Raw genomic sequence first — 25,339 nt, 5'->3', positions numbered from 1 at the left:
ACAAAAGTTAGTTGCTGAATAGCTGAAATGATCAGACTTGAATAGTGATTAGAGTTTCATTAGTGGTTTATGCTGTGCAACAAATGGCCCTTGCAGTTGTAAATTCCACGTCTTTGTTCTGTTTTTCATCGTATTTTTTACCTCTCCTCAGTATGACTTACTAAAGGACCATGCTTCCATTTTACCCTCAGCCATGTAGTCTGAGGAATAAAGGTGAAGAAATAAAATAGCCACCACACTGTTCTCACTTGTGTTAGTTTAAAACTTGATTTCATATCCTGCATGAAAATGTTCAACCTGTAAATCTCAGAGTGAGCCACAGACATAATTACTGACTTTGTCACTTTAGACATAAATATATTCCAAATTGCTTAGGAGTAATTATGAAATACGCAAGGGCAGGACTGGATGCATTAAATGACAGCTGAAAACCTACAATGTTCATATTTCCTGTCAGTGATTAAAGCATGACCCCTTTGCTAAATACTTTACTTCCAAAAATGGTATTTGTACCACATCTGAATTTTAAGATACTGAGCCACATCCTTTGCATACTTATGATTTGGAATATCCCTATCCTTACAAATACACTTTTAAATAGGAAAATGGAAGGTCAAATGGATCAGTTGTCAAGAATTCAGCTGTCAAAAAGGCACATCTCCTTACTTGAATTTACCAGGATAAAAAACAGTGGCTACATATTTAATTTATCATACTTTCATTGTGTTTTTTACATTAACAGTTTAGTATGCATTATCATTTTTATTAAGAAATAGATCCTTATCTTAAGGATAAAATAAGGATAAAATAAGATACTTGGGGGGGAAAAAAAAGTTCAAAATTTTTTGTTTTAATGTTCCACTTTGCTGAGGATGAAATATCCACTGCAGCTGTGTAGACTTTCCCAACAGTGCAGGGTAGGAAAGATGTCAGCCATTGCTGCCACGTGTGCTATTCAGTTGAGAGAAGTTTACTTCATAAATTAAACTATTCCGACAGCTAAATTATCGCATAAAGCCTAATAGTCCTACTTTAAAGGATCTGCTCTGGAAATAAATGTTTATTGGAAATATATTTTGCTTGGGGATGACAGGATGAAGTTTTGAAAAATCTGAGTTTTCCTGGTTTAACTTCTCTTTTAGCAAAGCAAGTGTTCAAAATACAGCTGAAGTCAAAGGAGATCTGCAGTGTATTCAAAGACAGGCCTTCATAAATAATAGCATTTAACCATGAACCTGATTAATATTTGTTTACAAAAGGGTTTATGGAGTTTTTCAAAAAGTCTTTTAAATGGGAATCAGGTTACTTCTTTATGGTGACCTTCTATTTCTGAAACTTTATCACAAGATAAACGTAACAAGAGGTGCCATTCTGGGATGTTGCACTCAGCCTGTAAGAAATGTGTACTTCATGATGGTGCTTAAAAACATGTAGAGCTTCCAGCAATACATCCTGGTTTCCTAACTGAAATATTTGTCAGACCTTACCAGAACAACTGATTCACTTAGATTTTCATATGAGAAAGGACTGTCATGTTCTCTGCCCTTTCCCTCTACTCCTCTTGTAAATGTTAAATTTGGTCATTGAAAAGTCAACATATCACATCCCTTCCCAAACAATGCCATAATGAATTATGACTTGGAAAAAAAATTATATGCTATACATAGCTACATATAACTGTATATAAAACTATATACTTAAAATATGCTAGAAGGGTGATACCTATGACAAGATTTATTCTTTTTTAACAAGTGGAGGTAAACTACATGTGTGAAGAGCCTGATTTTGTGTGAAGCACTTTCACACAGGGTAGCCTAAGGGACTGGAAATCGATGTCATATGGAGCAGCAGAAGTGATGGTTTACAGTCTCATCACCTCCAGAGGAATCCAGCCCCTTTGTTTTGTGATTTTGGCCACTAATCCTGTGAGGTGCCTGGACAGATGTGTGCCTAGCACTGATTACCCTGTTAGCTGCCATCCTCCACAGACAAGAACATCAGTACAAGCAAAGTGTTCTAGTGCCTGGGATTTCCCTGTATGGCAGAAATCACTTCTCAGCTTTTTATGACACATTAGTCTTTAAAGATCTAAGAGATGTTTTCTTTTTCTCCGTGGTAAAACTACTCATGCAACTGAAAGAAGTGCTCTAAAAGGTACTTACACTGTGCCTTCTGTCTCTTCAGTTTTGTTTTCCTGTACTATAGGAACAGGATATCTGGAAGTTTGAAAGGTTAAGGCACCTGTGAACTAAAGAAGGCTATTGCAGTCTGTAAAGCAGATCATCTTTTAATGGCATTTCTCTGTAATTATTGTGATGCTTAGAACGAGTATGTGACACATAACAGTTCAAACTCAAATGAGAATAATCCTTTAACAGTATCCTTTTCCTTCATACTTTCTCTATATAAGCATAAAAATACCATATAAAGGTACAGTTAATTAGATGGAAAGAAAACTAGCCCCAGGTAATTTTTAACTTAAAAAACCATTTGCTGTAATGTTTCACTTAAAAACCACAGCTCAGAATCTTGACTGACGTAAACTGACACAGGTCTGCTGCCTTCAATGAAATTAGACTAATTTATGCCACATCTACTACTACTGAAATCAATGTTTCACCCTGATTTTTTACATTAGATAAACACACCATGTTTAGTACCAGCAGCAGCATTGATCCTTCAGTTAGTGTGTTTCTTCAAAGCCATTCTTTCAGGAAAAAAATGCTCTTCCATCACTATATATATGCACAATAGATACAGAGAGACAAACTGATAGATGCATAAATGTGTCAGAACAAGATGTCCATTACTTAGGAAATGCACTCTGGACCTCTTTCTAATATGAAGAAAAGAAGGGATAAAAAAGAGTGGAAAGTATATTTCAGCAAAATTTTATGAGCTGAACCAAAGATTTTTAAAATACACAGAGTCCGGAAAAAGCAAATATGTTACAGGTGGTAGCATTATATAACTTCATATGCAATAACTTAATGTTTTATGTACATCATAAATCTAAACTGAATTTAAACCTTCTTTATTGATTGAGAAATAACCTGCAAGTAAAGTAATCCCAGATCTTTTAAGTTCATACAGTTAAAAATGAGTTTTAATCTGTTGGACAATGACAAGAAATTTGGAATTAGGAGACAATAAAAGAAGCTGGTTTAGTTCTTCAGACAGCACTTAGTGATTTACCTCTGCTGAAGAAACCCTAATGTATTCCTGCTGAGGATCTGGCAACCAATTTTGCAAAGCTCTTGCAATGCCTGTCTGAGCATTTAAAAAAAAAAAAAAAAAGGTACTATAGGGCATTCAGTACACCTCCACCTGTGTGTAAGGGTTAAGTAAATGGAAAATCCTGTTCTTACTGAAACAGGACTGTTCCCTGCTGGTTCACTCAAACTACCCCAAAGGGAGCCCTGGGGAAAGGGAGCAGGGCTCCTTCCCCCTGCTCAGGCATGCATAGGCAGGTGCATTCTGCATCCTGTTGTGATTTTCTAGGGGGTTTAATGCACCTCTGTGTCTCCCTGCAGTTGGATTTGTTCCTTTCCAGCACAGATCTGACTTGTTTAATTTTGCAACCGTTAAGTACAACACTCCTACACATCCAGCTCTGTTTCCTCAGAAGTCAGTGGGTGCAAAACACAGCTTTACTAATCACTTTCTTGCTTTGTCTGGTAATTGGTTTCTTGTATTATATTGCATTATGAGGACAGAACGCCACATATTGCCTAACCCTAGATCCCTGAAGTTTGTGTAGGTGTCTGTGTTAGGTCATCTCCCCTAGACTCATGCACATAAAATGGATGATATCAAGCTTTACATTTGGCTGCCCTCAGGTATTTTCTGCATATCCACACACTATGTTCTCTCTAAATATGTTCTTTCCTGCTTCCTCATGGCTTACGTGCTTAAAGCCTATTGAAACATTAACTTTATTCTTCCCTCTAAATACTGTGGTTATTCAGCTTACACATCTGGAATGGATTTAAGTGAAGATTAGTCTGCTTTACTCCTCAGAATGCGGTGTAATTCACAACATATTAGGTTGTATACATTTGTGCACATCATTTTTAATCAGATGCACAGCATGCCGTTCATATCCTTTTAGCTTTTTATTATTACTTCTGATACTGTACTTCATCAGACTCAATTAAACCTGTCTAGTTCCATCACCAGAAATTATTTTCTTCAGGTATGGAATGGGTCTGTGATACATTGTTTCATACCAAAGACATATTCAAGAGATATAACAATTCATATTCCCATTACTTTATGACTGTCACACAAAGTAATTTATTTCCTTTCCCCAGTAATAAAATTGTACCATGTTCCAGCCTCCTGCAGCCTACTCCAATTGCTTCCAGAGTCTCCTCTATCACTTGCCACTCTTTTCTTTAAATTTCACTTCTCCACCCTCTCCAGTTTGGCACACACACTGATTTCCTCTTCTGTGGATTCAGGCAGGTGGGTTACATTCAGAGCTCAGATAAACAAGCAGTCATGCTAGAGAGTAGGTACATTCCCTGACTATTCCCCTAATCAGTTCACATTTACCTTTCTAAGTGCTTGAAAAATAAATAAGCAGATGGTGAAATCAGTTAATTTTCCACAAGTGCTGTGGCAGAAAAGAAATCTTCAGGAAGTATTTTAGTTGTCAATTTTTAACTCATAATCAACTGCTTGTCTCTGCCTATACTATTACCTTCTTTAGTATGCTGGGGAGGTATAAACTCTCCATGATACAGAAGCAATGGCCCTTTGACACGTCCAGTGCTGCTGTCTGACATGACAACATAAACCATCTGGCTCTCACAGATGCAGTGTGCAGGGGTGCAGGGGTTAAGATTGTATCCCCCTCATTCATGGTGTCTCTAATAGCTGCTGTCAATCAAGCACCCTCCTCTTCCTCATCTCGCACAGAAGAAGCACATTTGAAATTCCTAGCTGGGTAGTATGGGAGAGGAAGGAACAGGCTCTAGCTGAGAGTAAGGACAGATTATTCTTCACTGCAGATCTAATGAATTAATTTATTCATCTGATTTTCACCCTTTCAAGGGACAGAACCCAGGCTGACTGTTATATCTGTCAAAGCCCAAGAAGAGGTGGGTACACTGCATCCTGCCTGCTTCACTTTCTCTCTACATGTGCAGACCTGACCTGAGAAAGCACTAAACCCTCCTGCACAACTAATCAGAGGACACAGAAACTTGTGCCACTGGAAGGGCAGGTGAAGATGATTTCACTCATATTTAAAGTATGAAAAAGAAAACAAAAGTCAACAGCGTCCAAGGCAATTCAGAAAAACACACTCCTGATTTCGCTCATTTGCAAAGATAAAACCAAGGGTCATGAGAATGATTCAGGCTAAAGGAGACTTCCAAACTTACTGCATAAATGAAAAATAAAAACAAAAAACAAACCAACCCCCCCCTCCCAAAAAATTAGATTTTGTTTGCAATTAGGGACTGCTAAAAAGAAGCTAAAACAAGAGTTCTCTTTCACTCCAGGGCCAAACACATCACTGATGCAAGACTTTAAAAACTCAAAATGTTAAACCAAGGTTAGATCTGGCCTCTCATCTCTGATCATCCTTTCTATAAATCCTTGATAAAGTGTGTGTTAGTTTTATGGTACAGCAATAAAACAGCCAAATGTAGAAGTAAATGACCTCATAGGAGCTATCTCTGTGCAGATAGATTCCCTTGGCAGATAGCCAAGGATTGATTGACACACATCTTACGGAACTGGAGTTAATTAATATGTCTACCAATTCCCAAATGGATCTCAGGAAGCAGAGAATCTGTTTAATGCAGTAAGCAATGACATACTGTGTGTGGTCAAGAGACAATCACTAATTGCCAAGAATGCATTGTAATAAAGCATTAAAGAATATGAACAAAACCCTTTCTGCTCTGCAGCTCCCTTATCCCTTCAAAACCTTGTTCCTAAGACATTTTAAAGATTTATGTTTCAAATATCAAAAGACATTCTCATCGGGAAAAACAGTTCCCAGACTATGAAGTCAACACTCAAAGGCTCTGTTAATTTTTCTGTGTGAAGAAATAGTCACCATTCATTCAACAATGATGCCTTTATTTTCAAGGAAATCTGCAAACCTGAATTGCAAAGGCATAAGGTAACTTGAAAGAGCTGTTTTTTTGAAGATGACAGAAGCTACAAGTAACACAATTATGGATTCACTAGTAAAACATATCCATAAATGCTGAAAGCACATCAGGAGTCTGACTGCTTAACTGAAACAGTCCATTGAGCAATACTCATGTAAGCCAGACAGAAAACACAGTAAAGGAGACTAATTTATATTACATACTCAACAGAAAAATAAGAGATAGGCTGCTCTGGAGAGAAAAAGTATTGAAGGGAAGCACAGAGACATTCTAGTCAAATCTTCAGCCCGGAAAACCAGCCTAGTCCCATGGCTTCCTTTGAGTGATTCTGCTTTCTACCAGGGAAGATCCCACTTATCTATTTAGTTATGATGATCACCAAGAAAATGGTACAAGAGCAACTGCAAGAATTCTGCAATACTGAGCAAAAATCAGCAAGAGTTAAAGAAATGGGCGAAAAGAGAGTGATTTAATTTTTCACAAAAAACTAAGGAAACCAAACCTAGGTGACATATGAAAAACTGCCAGTATGTTAGGACAAACCTGAGAAGGGGGATTTATGAAGGTGTGACACTATTTTAATTCTCAGCTGGGAGAAAGCTGAGGTGGTGTCAGACTGTACTGACTGGGAGGAAACTAAAAACAGTGTTGGGACCAGAATAAACACAGTGGCTGAACTACCCCTCTTATACCTGGTATTTGTCTCAATTACAAAAAACTAGTGCTTTTTAACTTCATGGGCCAGGTAGAATGGGCTTACTTATACTTCTTTAAGCCCCTAGGGGAAGAGATGCTGTGCAGGGCAGAAAAGTTAGAGATACTGCTGTGATTTATCAATCAGCACACCAGCACCTGATTCAGGAGCAGGTCTTACCAGATCTGCTTCCCAAGCCACAGAAACTAGTGAGAATGCATTTTGGCAGGAAGAGATCATGGCTAAACACCAATAAAGATTAAAAAGAGCAAAAAGAAAAACATTGTTTTAAGGATAGTTTACCTCAGGATGGCTTCCCACTTCAATATAGGTGCAGACTGGATGAAAAGCCCCTGTTCCACAAGCATACAGGTGGGTTTGGTTGTAAGCCTTAAGCACCTTGATGAAATTAGCACATTCTCTCTGCAAAGAAAAGGAGAAAAAAATTATTCATAGAGTTAATTCAGTGATTCTGGCTAATGGGAGCTCTTCTGTGTTAGAGATATATATGGCTGAATGAACAGATTTGTAAAGTGTGATCATTTCATGCTGTTCATAAGATTGTTTACTGCTAAGCATTTAATAAATAGCCTGATTTAATTTCTCATTTAAATATCTTTGGTTGCTGTTTAATAAAGCATCCAACCTCAAAGAAAAGATTACAGAAAAAAAATCTTAGTTTTTGTTTCAGACATGCTTCATCTTTGTAATTTATGCTATTGCTGTGTTTGTAAGACAAAACCCATTTATAGAAATGTGTCAGAATGAAATAATGAAGAAAAATGGACCAACTGTTTGCTTGTATTCAATTAAGTAACAATCAGAAGAAAAATGGGCCAGATGGAAGGACTTGATGAAAACCAAGTCATTGATATAGCATTTTTAACAATCATATGAATGCTGCCTCACCCCCACTGCCTGTATCTATGGGCCAGTCTTACACATATGAATACATATGTTAAACTTCCATACAATCATTTACAACCCCTAGAATACAAGCTTTGCAAGACCTCGACTTTATACTTTATTCCTAAGTAAATTATCCATCATGAGTTATTTTAGTTCTCAGCAAATAAAAGCTCAATAGCAACACTAACAGTCCCTAGTACAAACATTACCTGTTAACAAAACTGTCATTATTAAAGCCTAATGTTATTAAAATGGATAGTCAAGATGACAAATTTTTCCATTTGTTTAATATTTTTATTTCAACCTGGTCTGATACAGAAAAGAAATATGTCAATGCCTGCAAGTCAGTCTACTGACACAATTGAAGAAAAGGGACTTGAAACAGAAGGAAAATGAGAACAATCAAATTAAGTATTTCCAGTAAAGTCTGTGTTGAAGATAAGGAAAATTTTCTCTGTGTATTTGATGACTTTTGATACACTGCTCAACTCCACCTTTCCAAGTAGACGAGGGCCCATGGAAATACCACCTGAGCTACTGCACGCACAGAAATCTCTTGACTGGCATCCTCCCTCTCTGTAACTCACTTGCTAATTAAACCAGATACTCCCAAACACAAAATAAAGGCTCTGCCAGGAAAGTGCATGTGCAGTTTGAGGCATGCCTTAGGCCTCCACAGGGAGAAGCAATGAACTTACACAGATGAAACACTGATTCCCTGCCTCACACAAAGGACTGCGCCGGAATGACACTGCTCTTACAATTTTATTGTATATTTGCATAACACATAATGGCAATGTATTAAAAAGAGCACCCAGAGAAAAGCATCCAGGATCTTACTGCAGCCCTGACTTACTGCTGTCATCTTTTCAACAGAGATGGAAGAGAAAACATAGAGATAGTTAAGGTAATCCAACAGGAAATTGAAAGAAATAGAGATCGATGTTACTCTTAATTCTTTCCATTCTGACCTTTCTTAATGAAAACACACAGAATTTCTGGTCCATTCTTATTCTTCCCACACACAAGTACAAGCATGAGCATACATTTATTATATTTATGTTTATGCACAGACTGCTTTCCACTGTCATATGGTAGAGTACTATGCAAATACTGGACATAAATCATAAAAAAATATGTTTATATATTTTAATTAATGCTGTTATTATTTGCTGTTTTAAGTAAAAGAAATATGGAAAACCCATGAAAGTGTATTAAAAATCCAATGTCTTCAAGAGTAAAATGGAAAAACACCCCAAATTCATGTAACATTAACAAAATTGAAATAGATCCTTTCTTGAATTCTGACATTCTGACTTTGACTCCATATAATTTAAAACTGAGCAATGCTGTGTATGCATTATTAAATAAATCAGAAATTTTTCAGTTAAAAGTTGTATCTGGCCTGATATAAACACAACACTGTTTCTCTAGAACAGTGCTTTGCCTCATCAGGTTTAATGCATCATGATTTTAAAAATGTCTTTATGGTCCACTACTACTCTTTACTAAAGCTGTTAAAATTACCTACCTGAAGAACATGAAGTGTTAGAGGCTGGTGGCCACAGAAAAAATGCAGTGAGTAGATGGGCTGGACCTAGAGCCAGTGTGAATAAATTGTGCTGATTTCAGAGGAATTACTCTGATTTACAGCAACACACCACCTGTGACTGTATATGCACTCAGAATCACATAATCACAGAATATTCTGAGTTGGAAGGGACCCACAAGGATCATCAAGACCAGCTCCTCAGTGAATGGCCCACAAGGGGACTGAACACATAGCCTTGGTGCTATTAACACCATCCACTGAGGCTGTTCAGCTTATCTGTAACACACAGCAAGAAGGTATTAGATGGCTAATGCTGTAAAGGTGGGATGGAAAAACCCTACTTAGATTAGGGGCAGCAGTCTTCTTTGATTTCTGCAGATGAATTTAAGAAAAAGTTCTATCACCACCTCCAGTGAATTATTCCAGATCAGCCTGTGGGAGAAGGTAATTAACCCTATCATAGCCATATTTGAACATCCAGTGTTCAGGATTGATAGTAGTGTAAATGAGTAAATATCAGTCAAGTGACTTCAAATTTACAACATATTTCCAAAAGCAGATTTAGCTTATTCATCCTTCTTTTCAAGATCTCCTAATTCTTTGTACAGTGTGTTTTCTACCTTAGATGTCTGAGAAATACACAACCTAGTTAAACAATGGGGAAGGTAAATACCTACAGCAATAAACCTTTGACTATGACAAATAAATTCATATAAAATTTAAAGTTCCTAGTCCAGTTCAGACTGCTCTTGTAGCTCCCCTCTGTTTTATAGCTGCATAAAGGAACCATTAAGGTCTATTCAGTAAATTCTCATACACCTCTCTACCAGATTAGGTTTCTTTATATATTTTACATGGTAGTAAAAAAAATAAATAAAGGGGGGTATTAAACTACAATAAATGACATCAAAGTAAAGTTACAGTTCTGATTTAAGCCCTTGTCAACTCAGGAAGTTCAAAGTGAAGTTTCTGCCCTGCCTGGGAGACGGTGCTATTCTCCCTGGAACGATAGCAAGAGGCACATTGATTTCCATCTCAGACTCCCTCCTCTGTCTAGCTGTGCTCAAGCACAGCTGCACAGGTACACCATTGTGTGCGGAAATGTCGTACCTGGTCCTTTGATTTTCTGAACTTAGCATGAGTTTGCTTGGGTGAATATTGGGTTTTCCTGGTTTATGTGACTCCGGAACAAAAAAGCTTCCCACAAACCTGTAATAAACCAACTTTAACAGCTTTGAATGACTTGAAGAGACTCTAAATCTCAGCACATGGGTATGACAAAGAAGGGATTTGGGAAAGCGTGTGTGCACTGAATGCAGTTTGGGTCTGCCACCATGTGAGACTTGGGTGACTGACTCCCATTCCCATTCCCATTCAGTTTCCCCAATCCTGCTCTCACAGGACAACTTCAGTGGCATTCAGGCCCCATTGCTTGTGAAACCTGGCAGGCAGCTCTGCTGGTCCCGACACTGGTGGCTACGTCAACTCCACTACAAAGCAGCTCCCCAGACCCCTTGGCTGGAGGCCTGGAATGCCTTGGGTGTCTCCAACTGGGCTTGCCCCACTTGGCATCAGTGTGTCCCCCTGCCAGACCCCCAGGCTAGCTCTGTATTGATGGTGGGGAGGTCTGTGCCAGCAGGATGAGGCATTGCACTGCAGGACTGCAGAGTCTAAGGCACTGGAAGGGAGACAAAGGCAACAAAAGGCATGTAGTGTCTCACAAAATACAGCAGACAGGAGAAAATACAAAATACAGCAGACAGCAGACAGGAGAAAGCATCCACCAGAGGAAGAGGAGGTAACCCAGAGGCAGAAGCTGAGAGGAAAAAATTCTCAGGGAAGTTCAACACTGTGCCATGTGTGAGTCCAGCTACCCAGTGCTTTTGTATCCATTTTTATTTTCCCCAAGATAGGGATGTTGTTCAAAGGGAATATATTCTGGACATATCCATACCCTTTGTATATTGTTTTTTGTCAAGTAAAACAGATGAAGAAAGAAAACCAGACTTTAAATATTCTTTTCCACGTGGAAATAAGTTTTTTTCAAACCTGAGAGCAGGGTGTTGTGGGAGTTTAAATACTTTTAGCCTAATAATGTGAATACAAATTAATGAAAGGTTTGAAAAGTTCTCTTTAGGCAGGAAAGTATTACTTGTATGAGTTATGAAAAATAAATGTTAAAGAAGAGGAGTGCTGGGATCATCACAGTGAATCATTATAAATTCTTGCTCCTAATAATCTTGTTTGTTATAGTGAGTAGCTTAATATTAGGAAACCTTTCTTGTCTATATGAAGCTAAACACTGGTTTATGCCCTAAAGGTTGAGTTTATATATACATACATAGAGCAGAAAGCATGAATGCTTGCATATGGCATAGAATGTTTGAAGTAGATATTCAAAGGGAAAATTAGGTACATCATGTGGGAGTTATTGCAGTCCTCAAAAATACCCATTCATTTATCTGCCTACCCCTGGAGAGGATTAATCTTCATTTATATTTCAATAAATGCTCTAAGGTTTCCACAAGAGCTGGAGGTTCTGCCTTTGGCCTTGTACAGAAATGTTTCTATCTTAAAATCCAAGAAACTAAATTCCTACATCACATCTGAGACCTTCTAGCACAGCCTGCAAGGTCTTCCTCTCTTTTCTGACACAGAGAACTTCTTTAGATAGCTACTTTTTCATGTATATGACTGGATCTGCTGGATCTGTGTCTGCAAACAGTTGAGATGGCATGATTGCCAACAACCTACAAAGGATGGCCAAAGAAATGGTGACATGTGCAGTAGCTGAAGCAGGCACCACAAACCTCAGACACAATCCAGTTTGTTTCTTTGTTTGAAGGAATGTGGACCATAACCTTCACCAAAGCAGCTCCCACAGGTTTCCTGGGCTTAGTTTGGTGCATAAATGCACCAGGGTATCCAGCTGGAGCCATTCTACCTTGCATCTGGGAGTTAAAGGTACCTTGGGCCACCTGAGGGAGCATGCCCCAGAAGTTCACTGGGCATTCCTGAGTGAGAAAAAGGATTGAACTTCAGGTACCATAAACCTTTTTACAGTTCCCCTAGACTAGACTGAGGAAGTTGTGGGGTTCAGATCCTCAGTTCCATGCTGATGATTTATTGAAATAAAAGTGGCTAAAAGAGTTTGCATCATACTATGGTAATGCAGCCACAGCACTACCTCAGCTGCAAATTATCCTGTGCTAAAGTCTTACTTGTAAAACAAGTTAAGAAATTATTAGATTGTCGATTTTATTCAGAGTGTGAATTAAAGTCAAAGAGGTCCAGTGTGTCTGGACAGGTATGGGAACTCAAAATTTTAATTCCAAATTCTCTAGCAGCTATAAGGGCAGAGGGCCTGTCTTGAGGAGGAGATAAAGTGTTAATTAGGTTTTCCAGAAAGGCACCCACTATATGAAGATCAATGTATCTGACTTACAAAGCAAACATGCAGATTTATTTTTTAAGAGTTTTCTGATATTTATATATCAAGTTGATAGAAGGGCTTATGCAGAGAGAGATTAGCCTGAAAAAATAAATTACAAAGAAAATGTCTGCAACCAAAAGAATAAGAGCCAAATGCAGAAAGATTGAAAAACAAACAGTAAAGATATGTAACACTGATTAGGCTGTGTTATGCAGACTTTTCCTGGACAGTTACAAAAATAAAGTCCATCCATCTGTCAAAACATCTGCTCCGCGTATGAAAATTAAAACAGAATTTAGATGGGTTTTATGAGTTTCCAGTAATTATCTCTCCTCCAGAAGCCTGGAAGTTACGTCCTTCGATCTGGATTACTAATGCAGCAAAGAGTTTTTAATGACATCTTTTTAAGTTGAAAGATAAGTCCCTGTGACTAACTAATATCCAGATTTTTCTCCTTATTTTAAGAAAGAGGTTTCATTTCTTTAAACCAATAGTGATGTCCATACTGCTTCTCAGATATTGCAGCAAATGCAAATGGCCAGATTATGCAGGGCAATAAGTAGTAGGCTAAATGATCCTTTACAGTATCATTAGCTTCAACAGTTTTCTGCTGATTTAATCCAGATAAGCATCAGACCCAGTAATACATTCTTCCTTTATATCAGTCTTCCCACATAGCCAAGTGATTAAAATATTATAAGATTTTGTCTGAACTGGATGGACAAGAGGATTTAGAACTATCATCTAACAGCTGGACAAGCAAAATAAATACATGTTTTGTCTTAAATCAAAATGGATGGACAGCTTTCATATAGAGTCCCATGCATGAGGTTAATTATTATGTTTACTTTTTTCTTCCTTCTTTTGTCCCATTAGTTGAATTTTCAAGTGATGAGGTCAGGGATATCCATGGAGAATAAGTAATCCCTGATATTACTGCTGTCATTCAAATCCATCACACTGCTGAAAGATGTTCTGGACTTATCAGGGAGCTTTTTAACTTCTCTCTTTTGCTGGTGGGCTACTGCTGACTGCCATCACTTCAGTCAGTACTGGCAGATATTTTTTTCAGCATGGAGCAGCATTGTTTCAAGAAAATATTTCTGAAGTGTTAGTGCAATAAATATACGTGTGATAGCCATGTGCACAGATGATGGATTCTCAGCTAGACCTGGGAAAGATTTCAGCATGTCAGCAAGCATGGGCGAGGAGGCCTCTTCACTCTGCCTCGTGAGTGCTTTCACAGCTCCTCTTGTTTGGGTGCAAGATTTTATAAAATGCAGGACCATTATTTTAAAATTACTGCTGTGTCCCTCTTTTTATTACAGTAACATTTGGAAAAATACTGGTCCAAGTGCACAGTTAGCTTAAACAGGCCCAGAATCAGCAGCAAACAAAGCAAATTATTGGAGTCCTGTTAAAAGGAAATGGTCTTTTAAAATTTTATTTTATTGGAGTAAGATGGTTGGCAACAGTGCTGCAAAGCTATTGTGGTAATGCTGGCAGGAACAGGAAAGTCCCCAAGTACTGGGAGCTGAGTGCAGGCCCTAATGGGTGGGGAAATCCTGCCTGGCACCTGTACTCCATGAGATAACCTTCCAGCTGAACCTGTATAGGCAGGTGCATGATTTTAGAGTGGGGGAGGACAGCTGGCATGAAAACGTTTGCAAACTGTGATTTATGACTGTGTACCCCTTGCAGCTGGGATCAATACCATCATCTACATCCCCTTTTTGTCATTATTGCTCCTTGCAATTAGCAGGATCAATGTTTTATAGTCCTACCCTCTGAAAAAGCTAGTCTGCAGTGCTGAGTGAAGCAAGTTGAGCAGCTGAAGTATTTGGGTCTGTGTTACAGAAAGAGGTCTCTATTCACTTACTTCTGCTTTGTTACATCCCCCATTTTTTAAAGCCTTACAAGCAGTGTCCATTTCATCACACACAGGCACACACACACAAATCCAATACAAACTAAGATTGTACCTAATTTTTCAAAGCTGACAGATCCCTGGATTCAGTAGCCCTTATGTAAGGCTGTGATCTACAGGACTTTTTATGGTACTGTGACTTGGGGGATCTGACTCCTTTGAAGATATCATAAATGACTCTACTCTTAGGCATGGCAACCACTGCCAGCATTGCACAGGAACCATTGATTAGTTTCATACCTAAATTTTCCTCTGGCTGAGAAGATATGCCCTGAGAAACTTCAGACTGATGAGTGCTGATAAGACATTTTTGGTTGCATAGTTCAGATGTATACTGTGTACAGATATATACTGCACTTCCAGTTATCTTTCCAAGTAAGTTATGCCTGTTATCTGTCTGATTTTTTGATATGACAAGAGTTCTTGAGAATATTTAAAGTGTATAATTTACTCAAGTTGCAGGATGTCTGCATGAATTTAAACCATTAAAGCATCAAGACAAGAAAAAAGAAGTGAAGAAAACAGATGATTAAAAAAAGCCAGCCAAAAAAAAAAAAAAAATTAAGGCAGATATATCCTGATCCCTTTCAAGCCACAAAACTGCAAATTAGCCATATTAGCAAACAGTTGTACTGTCAGCACACTTGCACAGCAGATGGAAAGTTTCTCTGGTTCTGCCTTTGTGTCTGTGAGGGCAAAACACAAAATGTCTCCCTGCTTCACTACCTACCCACCTGGAAATCTGGGTCACCACTGGTATTTGGTCATTTGGCCCAGGGTTTACTAGGAAAGCCAAGCATGGAGGTAGCTGAGCTGGGTGGGATATTCCCTAGGGTCCATCCTGAAAACAATCTTAATCCAGAAGCCATTAAAAGAAGTCATTAGAAGCCATGCTTTGTAGATGCCTCCCTTGACACATCAGACCTCTAAACCTTTGTCATTAGCACTAATCATTTGACCCACGGATCTTTGGAAGTAAAATTTTTACAACTTTTTCTGCATTCAATATGTTCAAACTACAAGACATGGATCAAGCCCTGAAATTTTTGTTCAGAAGAGGCATATAATAAATTTTCCAGACCTGTGAACAGCTAGAGGGATGCCAAGAAAAGGCTTCAGCAGAAAATACCTGATTTAATGACTATGTCATATTTTTTTACATCTGGTTAATGCATAGTTAACAAGACAACCCAAAATCTTCTATGGATGCAGTCCAGCAAATAAGTGGGTTTTTGGGTTTTGCAGGCACAGAATGACTGTTGCACATGAAACCTTTCCATAAGTTCTAGCAAGCTTCCTTTATTTTGAATTGTTATATTTTTCAGCAGTATGCACTTCCTGCAGAAAAAAATAAATTTATTTAAGAAACAGAAGAGTATTTTAGAAATAAATCAAAATATTGGGAAGCTTTGAGGTTAAGCAGAAGCCAGTTCTTTTCTGACCATAACTTTAAAAAATCTCTTTTGTTCTATAGAGTAAACTTGCCCCACAATATGAGCACAGATTTATTAGCAAAGAAATGAACATTAATGTTGGGTTTCAGCTCAGGCAGTCTCACCAAGCCCAGCAGCAATTTAAGTTGCAACCACAGCCTAGATCTAAGGAGTCTCTCTCATCTCCTCCATCTGGGTGGAGTAATCACCTGTCTCCTGCAGAAATCAGATTACACCCCTCCTTTCCGAATTGGATCAACACCTGCTAATTGGGTGGAGTATTTCAGACAAACAGGTTGCCAAGCCTGTTACAGGCACGTAAGGTACTGAGGCTCTAGATCAGTCAGCTTGCCTTTTCTTCTTTCTTTTTTTTTTTCTTTTCTTCAGCACAGTATAGACATATCCTCTAATGACTTCCCCTCACAGCCACCTCAGATAAGCACACTCCAAACCTGTGCGTTGAAAGGGAAGGCAAAGCCATGAAGTGTTGAAATGAAGCAAAAGGCTGTGGCATCTCCACGGGGCAGTTGCTTAGCAGTGTGTATGACTGTAACTAAACACACTGTGTAAGCTACTCTAGGAGGTTACACGTGTCTTACTGAGGGAAGCTGGAAATTTCTGTGGGGATATTAAACTGCTTTGACACCACAGAGTGATGCTGCACCAGAGAAACCTTAAGTGACAGAAGCTTAAAATTCCCACTCAGTAAAAACCTGGCACCCAAGTGAAATGTGAATTTGTTGAATGGCTTTGGTGGGTTTTTTGTTATCTTTTTGTTGGTTGGATTTTCTTTCTCTGTCTACATATATTTATGATGTATGTATAGTAACCTTAAGTTTTTGGAAAATGTTAATCCGAAAGGAATTACCTAAAGGAATAAGAGATTATTTGATTATTTAAAACAACAGAGATTCCACCATTCAGTCACACGAAGAATAAACAAACAAAAAAAAAGAAGAAAAAAATAGTGTATTATTTTCTAGGTTATTTTAAGAACTTTCCCTTTAGTTCTCTGAGTTATTACAAAAGAAAAAAGACAGTACTTTAACTTGTGTGCAGCAGGGAGAAATTTAGTAGATCTAATTTTGGTATATGTAAGCAAGAGAACTACAGAAAAAAATTAGCTGTGGCCTAAATTAATTGTACTATAGTGACCACATCTTGAGTATAGAGGAACTGTGATATGCATTTTTTCACAGCAAACCTATCCTTAATTTTTAAATTAACTTTTATTGAAACACTAGATATTTAAAAAGAAAATAGACATGAAACAAATTTAAGAAAAAATAGTGACTGGCACCAAAGAAAAGGCTTTTCTTAAACTTCATGAGCTTTAGACTGAAGCCCTGAAACAACAGGGACAGAACATATCTATAATTTCTACCAGTCATCTAGTTAATGTGTTTTTCTGGAAAGAAATGTATGAGGAGTAAATTTACTCTGTCCATCTTGGCGTGCAGTAAATCATAACATGGAATTACCCAACAACATTTTGAAATAGCAAGAGCTGGAAACTCAGCCATAAATAATTCTCAGACTTTGCCAAGGCCAAATGAGGGCTCATGAGGAACACATATTGATAGAAAATTAAACCCCACAACTTTGGAAAGATTTTTTTCCTTCATTTCTCCTTTACTTTCCCTCTTCTAACTCTGTATTTTGAAAGCAACAAAGAAAACATTTCTGCAAGACTGAAATAAATCTGCTGAATATTAAATTTCCCTCAGAAGCAAATTTCTATAGTCACACCTATAACAGAAAAATGAACCCAAAATTGGAAAATTAGCTTTCTCCTTGATCTATATCAATTTTTTTCCCCATACTGAAAGACTTAAACAACTTCCCATGATACATAAATGGGTAAAATATGAAAATATGAACAACTGCCAACTTAATTCTTCCTCTGTACAAGGACACAAGTTATTACCTTACAGTAACTGATTTTCCTTGGTCAGTTCATAGAAAGAAATATATGCAAATGCCTAATGAACACAAGCTGTAGGATCAACATCTGAAATACCCCATAAATGAGGCTTTATGCTGGTGTGTTGTGGGGGTCCATCCAAGAACTGGAGCTGGCACAACCAGAAGTTCCTGGGGGGTACAGGTCTGTTTGAGAGCTCCACAGGACTTTGAAAGATTCCAATGTCCTTAACTCCTTTTTCACCAACCCAGTTCACCTATGAGTGAAGTGGTTGTAGGTTTTGAGGGGCTTTTTCCCCCATCTTTCTCTTTTGTCTGTAGTCTGTGCAGTATTACAGCTGCACACTGCTTACAAATGTCTCACTGTCTCATCTCCCAAATGGTAAGGAATTATTTGGTAGGAAATTGTGTCCACATTAGAGAATCTTGTGTCCACAAGAAGAAGGGGTGAGCAGCCCTCAAACTGAAAAACCCAGCGTACTAACTGGGACAGTTGAGAGTAAGAAGCAAGATGATTCAGCACTATTTATCTTACACATGTCACAAAAAAACACTTTTCTTCTTGTAGTAGGTTGTACTGAGAATAAATTCTGTCCCCAAGCTCATTTGATACCTGTTGTTTAGGATTTTTACTAATTTCCCCCCTCTTCCCAGGGGACATTCACCTTTCTCTTTTCCCCAGGCTGGAAGGGCATCCTGGGTCTTTAGGCTTTGGTAAAGAATTTTACTGCTGTGCTGGAGACAGGAAGCCAGAAAGGAAAAAGGGACGGCAATGAAGGTTGGTGGGAGAAAAGCTGGAAATTTGGCTGTAGATGTCCTCCAAAGGAAGAACCCTGACAGAATGAACTTCTCTTTGGGACACCCAAAGGGCCAAAGGTAATTTGACTGGAAAAATTGTGCCTGTCAGATGAATTTAGAAACATGCTTTCTATATCCAGCCAGAACTGTATATTTAATTTTCAGATTCCCTCTTCAGATCTTTGTTTACAATAACAGATGAAAAGAATTACGTTTACTTTCTGCCTCTATGTTCTTCTATTTTCCCTAAGGCAACAACAGTAATAAAATGAGTTAAGGGGACTTGTGTTCAATTAGAGCCAACTATGTTTTTCCCAAAATATCACCAGATATGGCTGAGGGACACTTGTTGAGTTACTTTTTACTTTCTTTTGTTTTTTTTTTTCTTTCCAAATGAAATCATTGCACACTGATGGATCCATAAGCCTAAAGATCAATCCTCTGCCTTCCTATATTTTAGGGAGGGCACAGAAAACTTTAAGGAAACCAAAAACTAAGATCACATATGAACATTTTGGCTTTAAGTATTACTAAAACAAATGAGATGGTGCATTAAATTACAGTCATGTGATTGTATTTGCATGAACAATAAATTGAATAATCAAGTGCTAGCTACGCTTTAATGCAAAGAAGCATGCACAGAAAATGCCTATGTCATATAATATGTGTAAAGAGCCTTTAAAGCTTTGTCACTGGAAATAGGTTTCTGATCAAAAGTGATTCCAAATTGCTGTCAAGAGAACTGCTAAGTGTAAAAAAGTTAAGCACAGTTGGAATCAGGTGAGAGATAATAACTAGGTAAAATTTAATTCCAATTAAAGAGCCCAGGTAGATGCCTATCTCCTTTTATTATTATAATCCAGTCAGCGCTTACCCACATGCAAATGTTCTGGTACACTTCAGCTGTGTACACAGAAGTGTGACTCTTTCTGGCCCTGGATGGAGTAACTCTGTTCATGTGACAGAGCAGATGTAGAAACTTGCTGGTACCAAGGGAAAGCACTTCGCACTCTTTGTATCTGTTTGTACATCGATGTGCATTTCTCACCAGAAACATCCAGGGAGAAGCTGATACCTCACAGTGTGCAAAGTGTGTGTCTGTCATTGTGCAGCTTGTCCTATGTGACTTTGTTAAAGCACCTACTGAAATTTTATACATTTATGCATGTCAAGGCCAGAAGAGACAGTTTCAACAATTTAATTTGACCTGGAATCTTTAAAAGTGGCTATATAAATTGGATAGTCAAATTGCACTTAAAGTAACATCCTAAGGTGCCCTTCAGAAACACATTTTTTAAGCTTTCAGGTAATAGAAACCTATTGTACCCTTTAATAGGAATTACTCTGATTAATTGTGTAACTTGTGAACTACTGCTACAGTGCAAATCTAATGCAGAGATTTATTGACTAAACAGCCAGAGCAGCCAAAAGTTTCAAAGCAATGACAAATTAACAGTTTAAGGACTAAATAAGGTTTCTAGTCAGGAACTTTTCCTTGCTCTAAGCCTACCTGCAAAACAAACTAGTGTTTGTGATAACTTTTGTAAACCACCAAGCTCTGCTTTGCTGGTTTATGCCATCTCAGGAATGTCAAAATAGAATTGTAGCCACTTGTTTTTTTTTTTTTTCTGTTAGTTACCTGTTATTTATCCCACATTCAATGTGGTTGCCATGTGTATTTGTAGGTGACTGTTGTATTTTTAAATGAAATATTGAGGCTCACCAGTAAGGAATATGACTAGCAGCATGACTGTTCTGTAAGTTCAGTATAAAAGCTGAGAATTATTCTGTAGAGACTTTGTCTTCTTTGATCATTACCAAGGTCTGGCCAGGAATCATGAGAAATATTCACAGGACTAACAGAAACCAGAATAGATCAAATAAGACACTGAGGTCCAGAATAGCAAGAAATCCTCACAGAATTACTCATTTCATTGAATTACGTAAGCAAATATCCTATTTATTATTTATAGCCTTTAATTTTTCATGAACAACGTTACTTTGGTGCTTGTGATACTCTATACTGAGGAAATGGAAATATATTGTAATACTAAGTAGTTACATGGGTCAGTAATTACAATTTTATTGGGAAAAAATCTATATTTTAGCAGTTAACCTTTTTCAGAGAAGTCCTGCTTTAATAAGTATTGCATAGCTGGGGGGGGAGACTTTTTTAGCAACTCTTCTCAGCTTACTCATATGGAAAAAAATCCAAAGCACACTTTAAAAGTTTTATGTACCTAAGCAATGAGTAAAGCTTAAGTAATTAACATATTCTAAGCTCTTTAAAAACAGAAATTAAAATGACTGTTTAAGTAACAGAGGGGCAGCAGGAGAGCAGGAATAGGCCCCATTGGCTGCTCCCCTCAAATCCCGTGTGGACCATCCTGAGCCACAAACCTGCTGTGCTGAGACGGGCATGACTGACAGCATCAGGATCAGGAATCCCTCTGAAGGAGTGCAAACAACGCTGAATTACCTCTTCTAATTATGAGAGGAAATCTCAGAGGTCATGGCTGAGGTTAGCACTGGGGCAGGCCGGGGCTGTGCTTGTGCTGCAGCTGCTGCAGCGCACCTGGCCCATTAGTGGGGGTTGCATTTTCAGCACTGACTTACACCCTGGAGATCAATAATTAAAAGGAGGTTTTATTTTAAAAAAGACCTCAATGCAGAAGTACAGGCTGTCATGTAGAAAGTTTTGAACCACCACAAGTGAAGAGTATATAATATCTTAGAAGTGGTACATGCTGAAAGCAGTATTATATCGAGCCTGGTTTATAAGTCATTTTATTTGTCCTCTTTTTCTCCTGTTCCCTCTAATGAGTTTGTTGAGTTATTTTTATGGCCTTTATATTTCACACTCCCAAGGTACTGACAATGGCCTTAAGAAATAAATAAGAGAGGAAAAATAAGATTTTTTAATTATCTGTAATTAGAGTTAAAGCAGTTGCATTAAATATGTTGCTTGTAATGCACTGGTTTATGGAATGGTAGCTCTAAATATTTAAAGACGATGTTCTGATCACATCAAGATATGTATTCCCTCTGTATAGCCTCCTACATGTTTATTTCATTTCTCACCTACTACTGTAGATAACCCTAAAATTAAAAAAAACAAAAACAACACCCCCAAAATAAGCAAAACCACCCCAAACAACCTTACAGGATCTAACCTTACAGGATCTACTGCCAGGGTCACACACTATACTGCACAGCGGTGTGGGCTTCACCTACTCATGATCAGCAGGTGTAGCTGTCCTTGTATCACAGGAAGAAAAAGAACCAAGGTGAATAAAAGTTACAGCATAAGCAGTCCTCTCAAGCTCACCACAGTCAGATGGGGACCTCTCAGCTTACTCCAGATGTGTCTCTACCATTTTAAACAACTAAGCTGAATTAGAATCAGCTTAGTCAAATGTATAAAACATACTCTTCCTTACTATGGTGAGTTTCTAAAAATAATTATTAAAAAAAAACTAATATACTTTCATGCTAGGTACTGAATCTCTAATTAGTTTTCTATGTTTTTACTCCAGTCATTAAAAAAAATCTAGTTAACGTAAAATCATAATACCTCACATGAGATGAAGCAGGAAGGTTAGTTAATTTGCTCATATATTTAACACTAGCCCCTTTTTTTAACCTTGAATATTAGATATTCTAGGCTTCACCTTGAAAAGTACTCCTGGAAATTATTTGTGGACATGAGCATGGATTACTTTAAATGCATTATTTCTAGGTAATGAGATGGCCTGGGTTATCTGGCATTTCAGCTGTTCCATCACATATTTAGCTTAGCCCATATTTCTTACTTTTTACCCAATCTACCTCTACTGCTCCCAGATGGCATTTTCTGAAGACAACTGTCCTCTATGGCCTAGGTAAAGACTGATGAGACTATTTTTATTATGACCTAGGAAATTATTCAAATGGAGCTCTCCAGAGGCATATGGTTGGCATTATGAATATTTTACAGAATCATCTCTGAAAATCAGGCCAATAGCATATACACACGGGGCCAAGTTCCACTCTCACTTATACCTTGGCAACCACGATGATTTCCCACTTGGCTTTGCTATGCAAGTATTTGTTTGGCTTATTGCATGCATGTATTTTTTATCTGTTTTTCCCCCTTTCCTTCAGCCCTATTTCCCACACTGTTCCTATAAAGAAGACAGCTACTGTCAGTGTGGAATGATTGCTATTTGGGGGCTGTTGACTATGTCTCTCTTACCTCATAAATACAGGGAATAGGATGTACACAGGAATGAGGAAAATGTTCAGAAAATGATGCCTAGTGTAGCAGCGTCTTTCCTGACTTTTCTGAGGCACCAAAACTGATGCAGAATGTTTATACCACCTTGACCTCAATATTGCTATGAACTCCATGCAGGAAAGGGCTCTGGGGAACCCACTGGTTCCAGAGAGATGCTACAAAGAGAAAGCACTTCTTGGAACTCCCTTGAGAACTGGGACCTGGAGCAGGGCAAAAATGGGTCAAAACATTATGTACCTTCTCATCAGGAGATGAGTATACAAGGGCTGATATTTCTCATTCTGATATTTCTTCTTTCCTACTGATTTTTTTTTTCTCTTTGGTATATAAATTTTATTTCATCTGTATGATTTCCATTTATAAATTGAAACCCTTGGTAATATAATAACCCTTCTCTAGAAGAGGACTGATAAAACTCAAGAGTGAAGTTATGTTGTGTGACCTTACAGAATAGGAAAAATACTTTAAGAATTAACACAGTAGGACATAATAAAATATTTACAATGTTTTATAAAAGGAAAAAAAAACACTAAAAAGATTTGTACTTACCACAATATCTTTTCCAGCCCACTTGCACTCATCCCTTCGGGAATGTGATACGGGCCAAACAATCTAAAGACACAAAACAAAAATCACATTGTGTTATTTCATGCTTCAGCATTCACAAATTGCAGGCCAAATGCTTAGAGAGTCTCTTTACCCAATTTATCTTCCCTTCATTATTTTCGTTATTTCCATTTTTTTTTTAAATTTGACAACAAAGGAATGAAATATTGGGAGCAAAACCGGGAACAATAGGTGTCATAGTAAAAACAATCTTGAAGTCTGCACTGTGAATTTCAGCTGTGAATCTCCAGTCCTAATGGTAAGAGGGTGGACTCTCCATTGACTGAGTGTTCTTTTAATCTTTTAAATCTCACGTAATGGAAATACAATCTCACATTAGAGTCTCAGCATCAGAAATAAAGTGTTTGCCTCTTCTGTTAGAGTGTATCTAATAGTCCCCTCTTTTGCTGGTTCAGTTAATTAAATAATAAAAAAGGAGTCATGGTATTTGACAAATATCGCACCATCAAAATAGAAATGTTTATGCTGTTTCTATAGAGCCACCCTAAAGCAACTAATCCTAAATCTAGGTTTTCTGTAGTGTTTGCTTAGCAGAAAATGGATCTCACCTCATACAGAGAAAATCCAGAGACCCTCACAGTCAATTATTCATGTTTCTTTGAAAAGCTTTTAGGAATTACATATAGAATAAAACATGATCTTCCCATAAAGTGCCAGGCTATTCATTTGGGAGCCTCAGATAATGCAATATGAATGGCCTTAAGTCTGGATTACAGTCTTGGTGTTCAATAAAGTTTGTTAATAGAAAGAAAAATGCAAATTATTAAAAAAAAAGATGGAATGTGGATGATTGAAGGGGTCAAAGGAGATGTTGCAGATGATATTTGGAAATATAGTTTTCAACATTTTTTAAATTCAAAATTTTCTTAAAGTAATCCAAACAGCAATCGAACATCCTAAGTCTATAAAATAAGGCTGAAAATTTTATGAGCACATTTGCCCTCAGAGGATTCCCACTACTTCCTGTTGCTATTCTCAGCTTAAAATGTGCAGATATGTGAAAATTTAAATTTACTAGGTTGAAAAACATTAACCAAATTTCTCAGATATCCCAAAAGGACCGGTTGAAGTTTAGTTCAAGTTTTGGGCAAAAATCTGAGTATTTTTCAAACCAGTGTATTTCAAGACAGATGTTCTTTCTCCTTAGTTTCATAGTAAAATCTTTTCCTCTAATTTGGTTTAAAAAACAGCTATGTCACACTGGATTTAGTACATTGAAAAAATTGGCTTTTTGAGTTTTGATGTTGCCATCAGCATTTAGACAGAAACCTGAGGGGTTTTCTTAGGTGGCAGAAGCAACAACTGGTGAAGTTTGAGCTCAAGTGTACCACTGGCTGCATTGTACTTTTGATTGAAGTGTCTTACGTGACTCTCCTATCTATAATAAACAGATCCCCAAACTCTTAAAGCCTTTTGCCTACTCTTAAATCTAAATTCTCTACATCTGTTGCTAACATACATTTCCATGTTACTGACAGCAGTTCTTTATTTAATCTATTAATATTTGTATACAAAGTCAAACAGTGTTCTAAAAGTATCTGAATATGTAAGTACGTAAAATACTATCACTCCCATTCTACAGAGCTGTTTTCTGCAATGGAAACACCTTCTTTCCTTTAATTATTCCAGATGTTTT

General features: G+C 37.6%; 1 protein-coding gene across 2 annotated transcripts in view; it reads right to left on the bottom strand.

Moving 5' to 3' along the window:
• The window catches only part of SEMA3A (semaphorin 3A), a 165,079-nt gene that overhangs the window by 91,243 nt on the left and 48,497 nt on the right, over window positions 1–25,339 (bottom strand). For both annotated transcript variants that reach the window (XM_036400772.2, XM_036400773.2), the window contains 2 exons: window positions 23,626–23,688; window positions 7,129–7,248 (listed from right to left, as the gene is read on the bottom strand). In XM_036400772.2, the coding sequence (XP_036256665.1) occupies window positions 7,129–7,248; window positions 23,626–23,688 (183 nt within the window). The remainder of the gene's footprint in view (window positions 1–7,128; window positions 7,249–23,625; window positions 23,689–25,339) is intronic.

Source organism: Molothrus ater, chromosome 5 (genome assembly GCF_012460135.2).
Source record: "Molothrus ater isolate BHLD 08-10-18 breed brown headed cowbird chromosome 5, BPBGC_Mater_1.1, whole genome shotgun sequence".
NCBI lineage: Eukaryota > Metazoa > Chordata > Aves > Passeriformes > Icteridae > Molothrus > Molothrus ater.
Note: the sequence above shows the minus strand (reverse complement) of the source record. Positions and strands in the feature narration are given on the sequence as shown.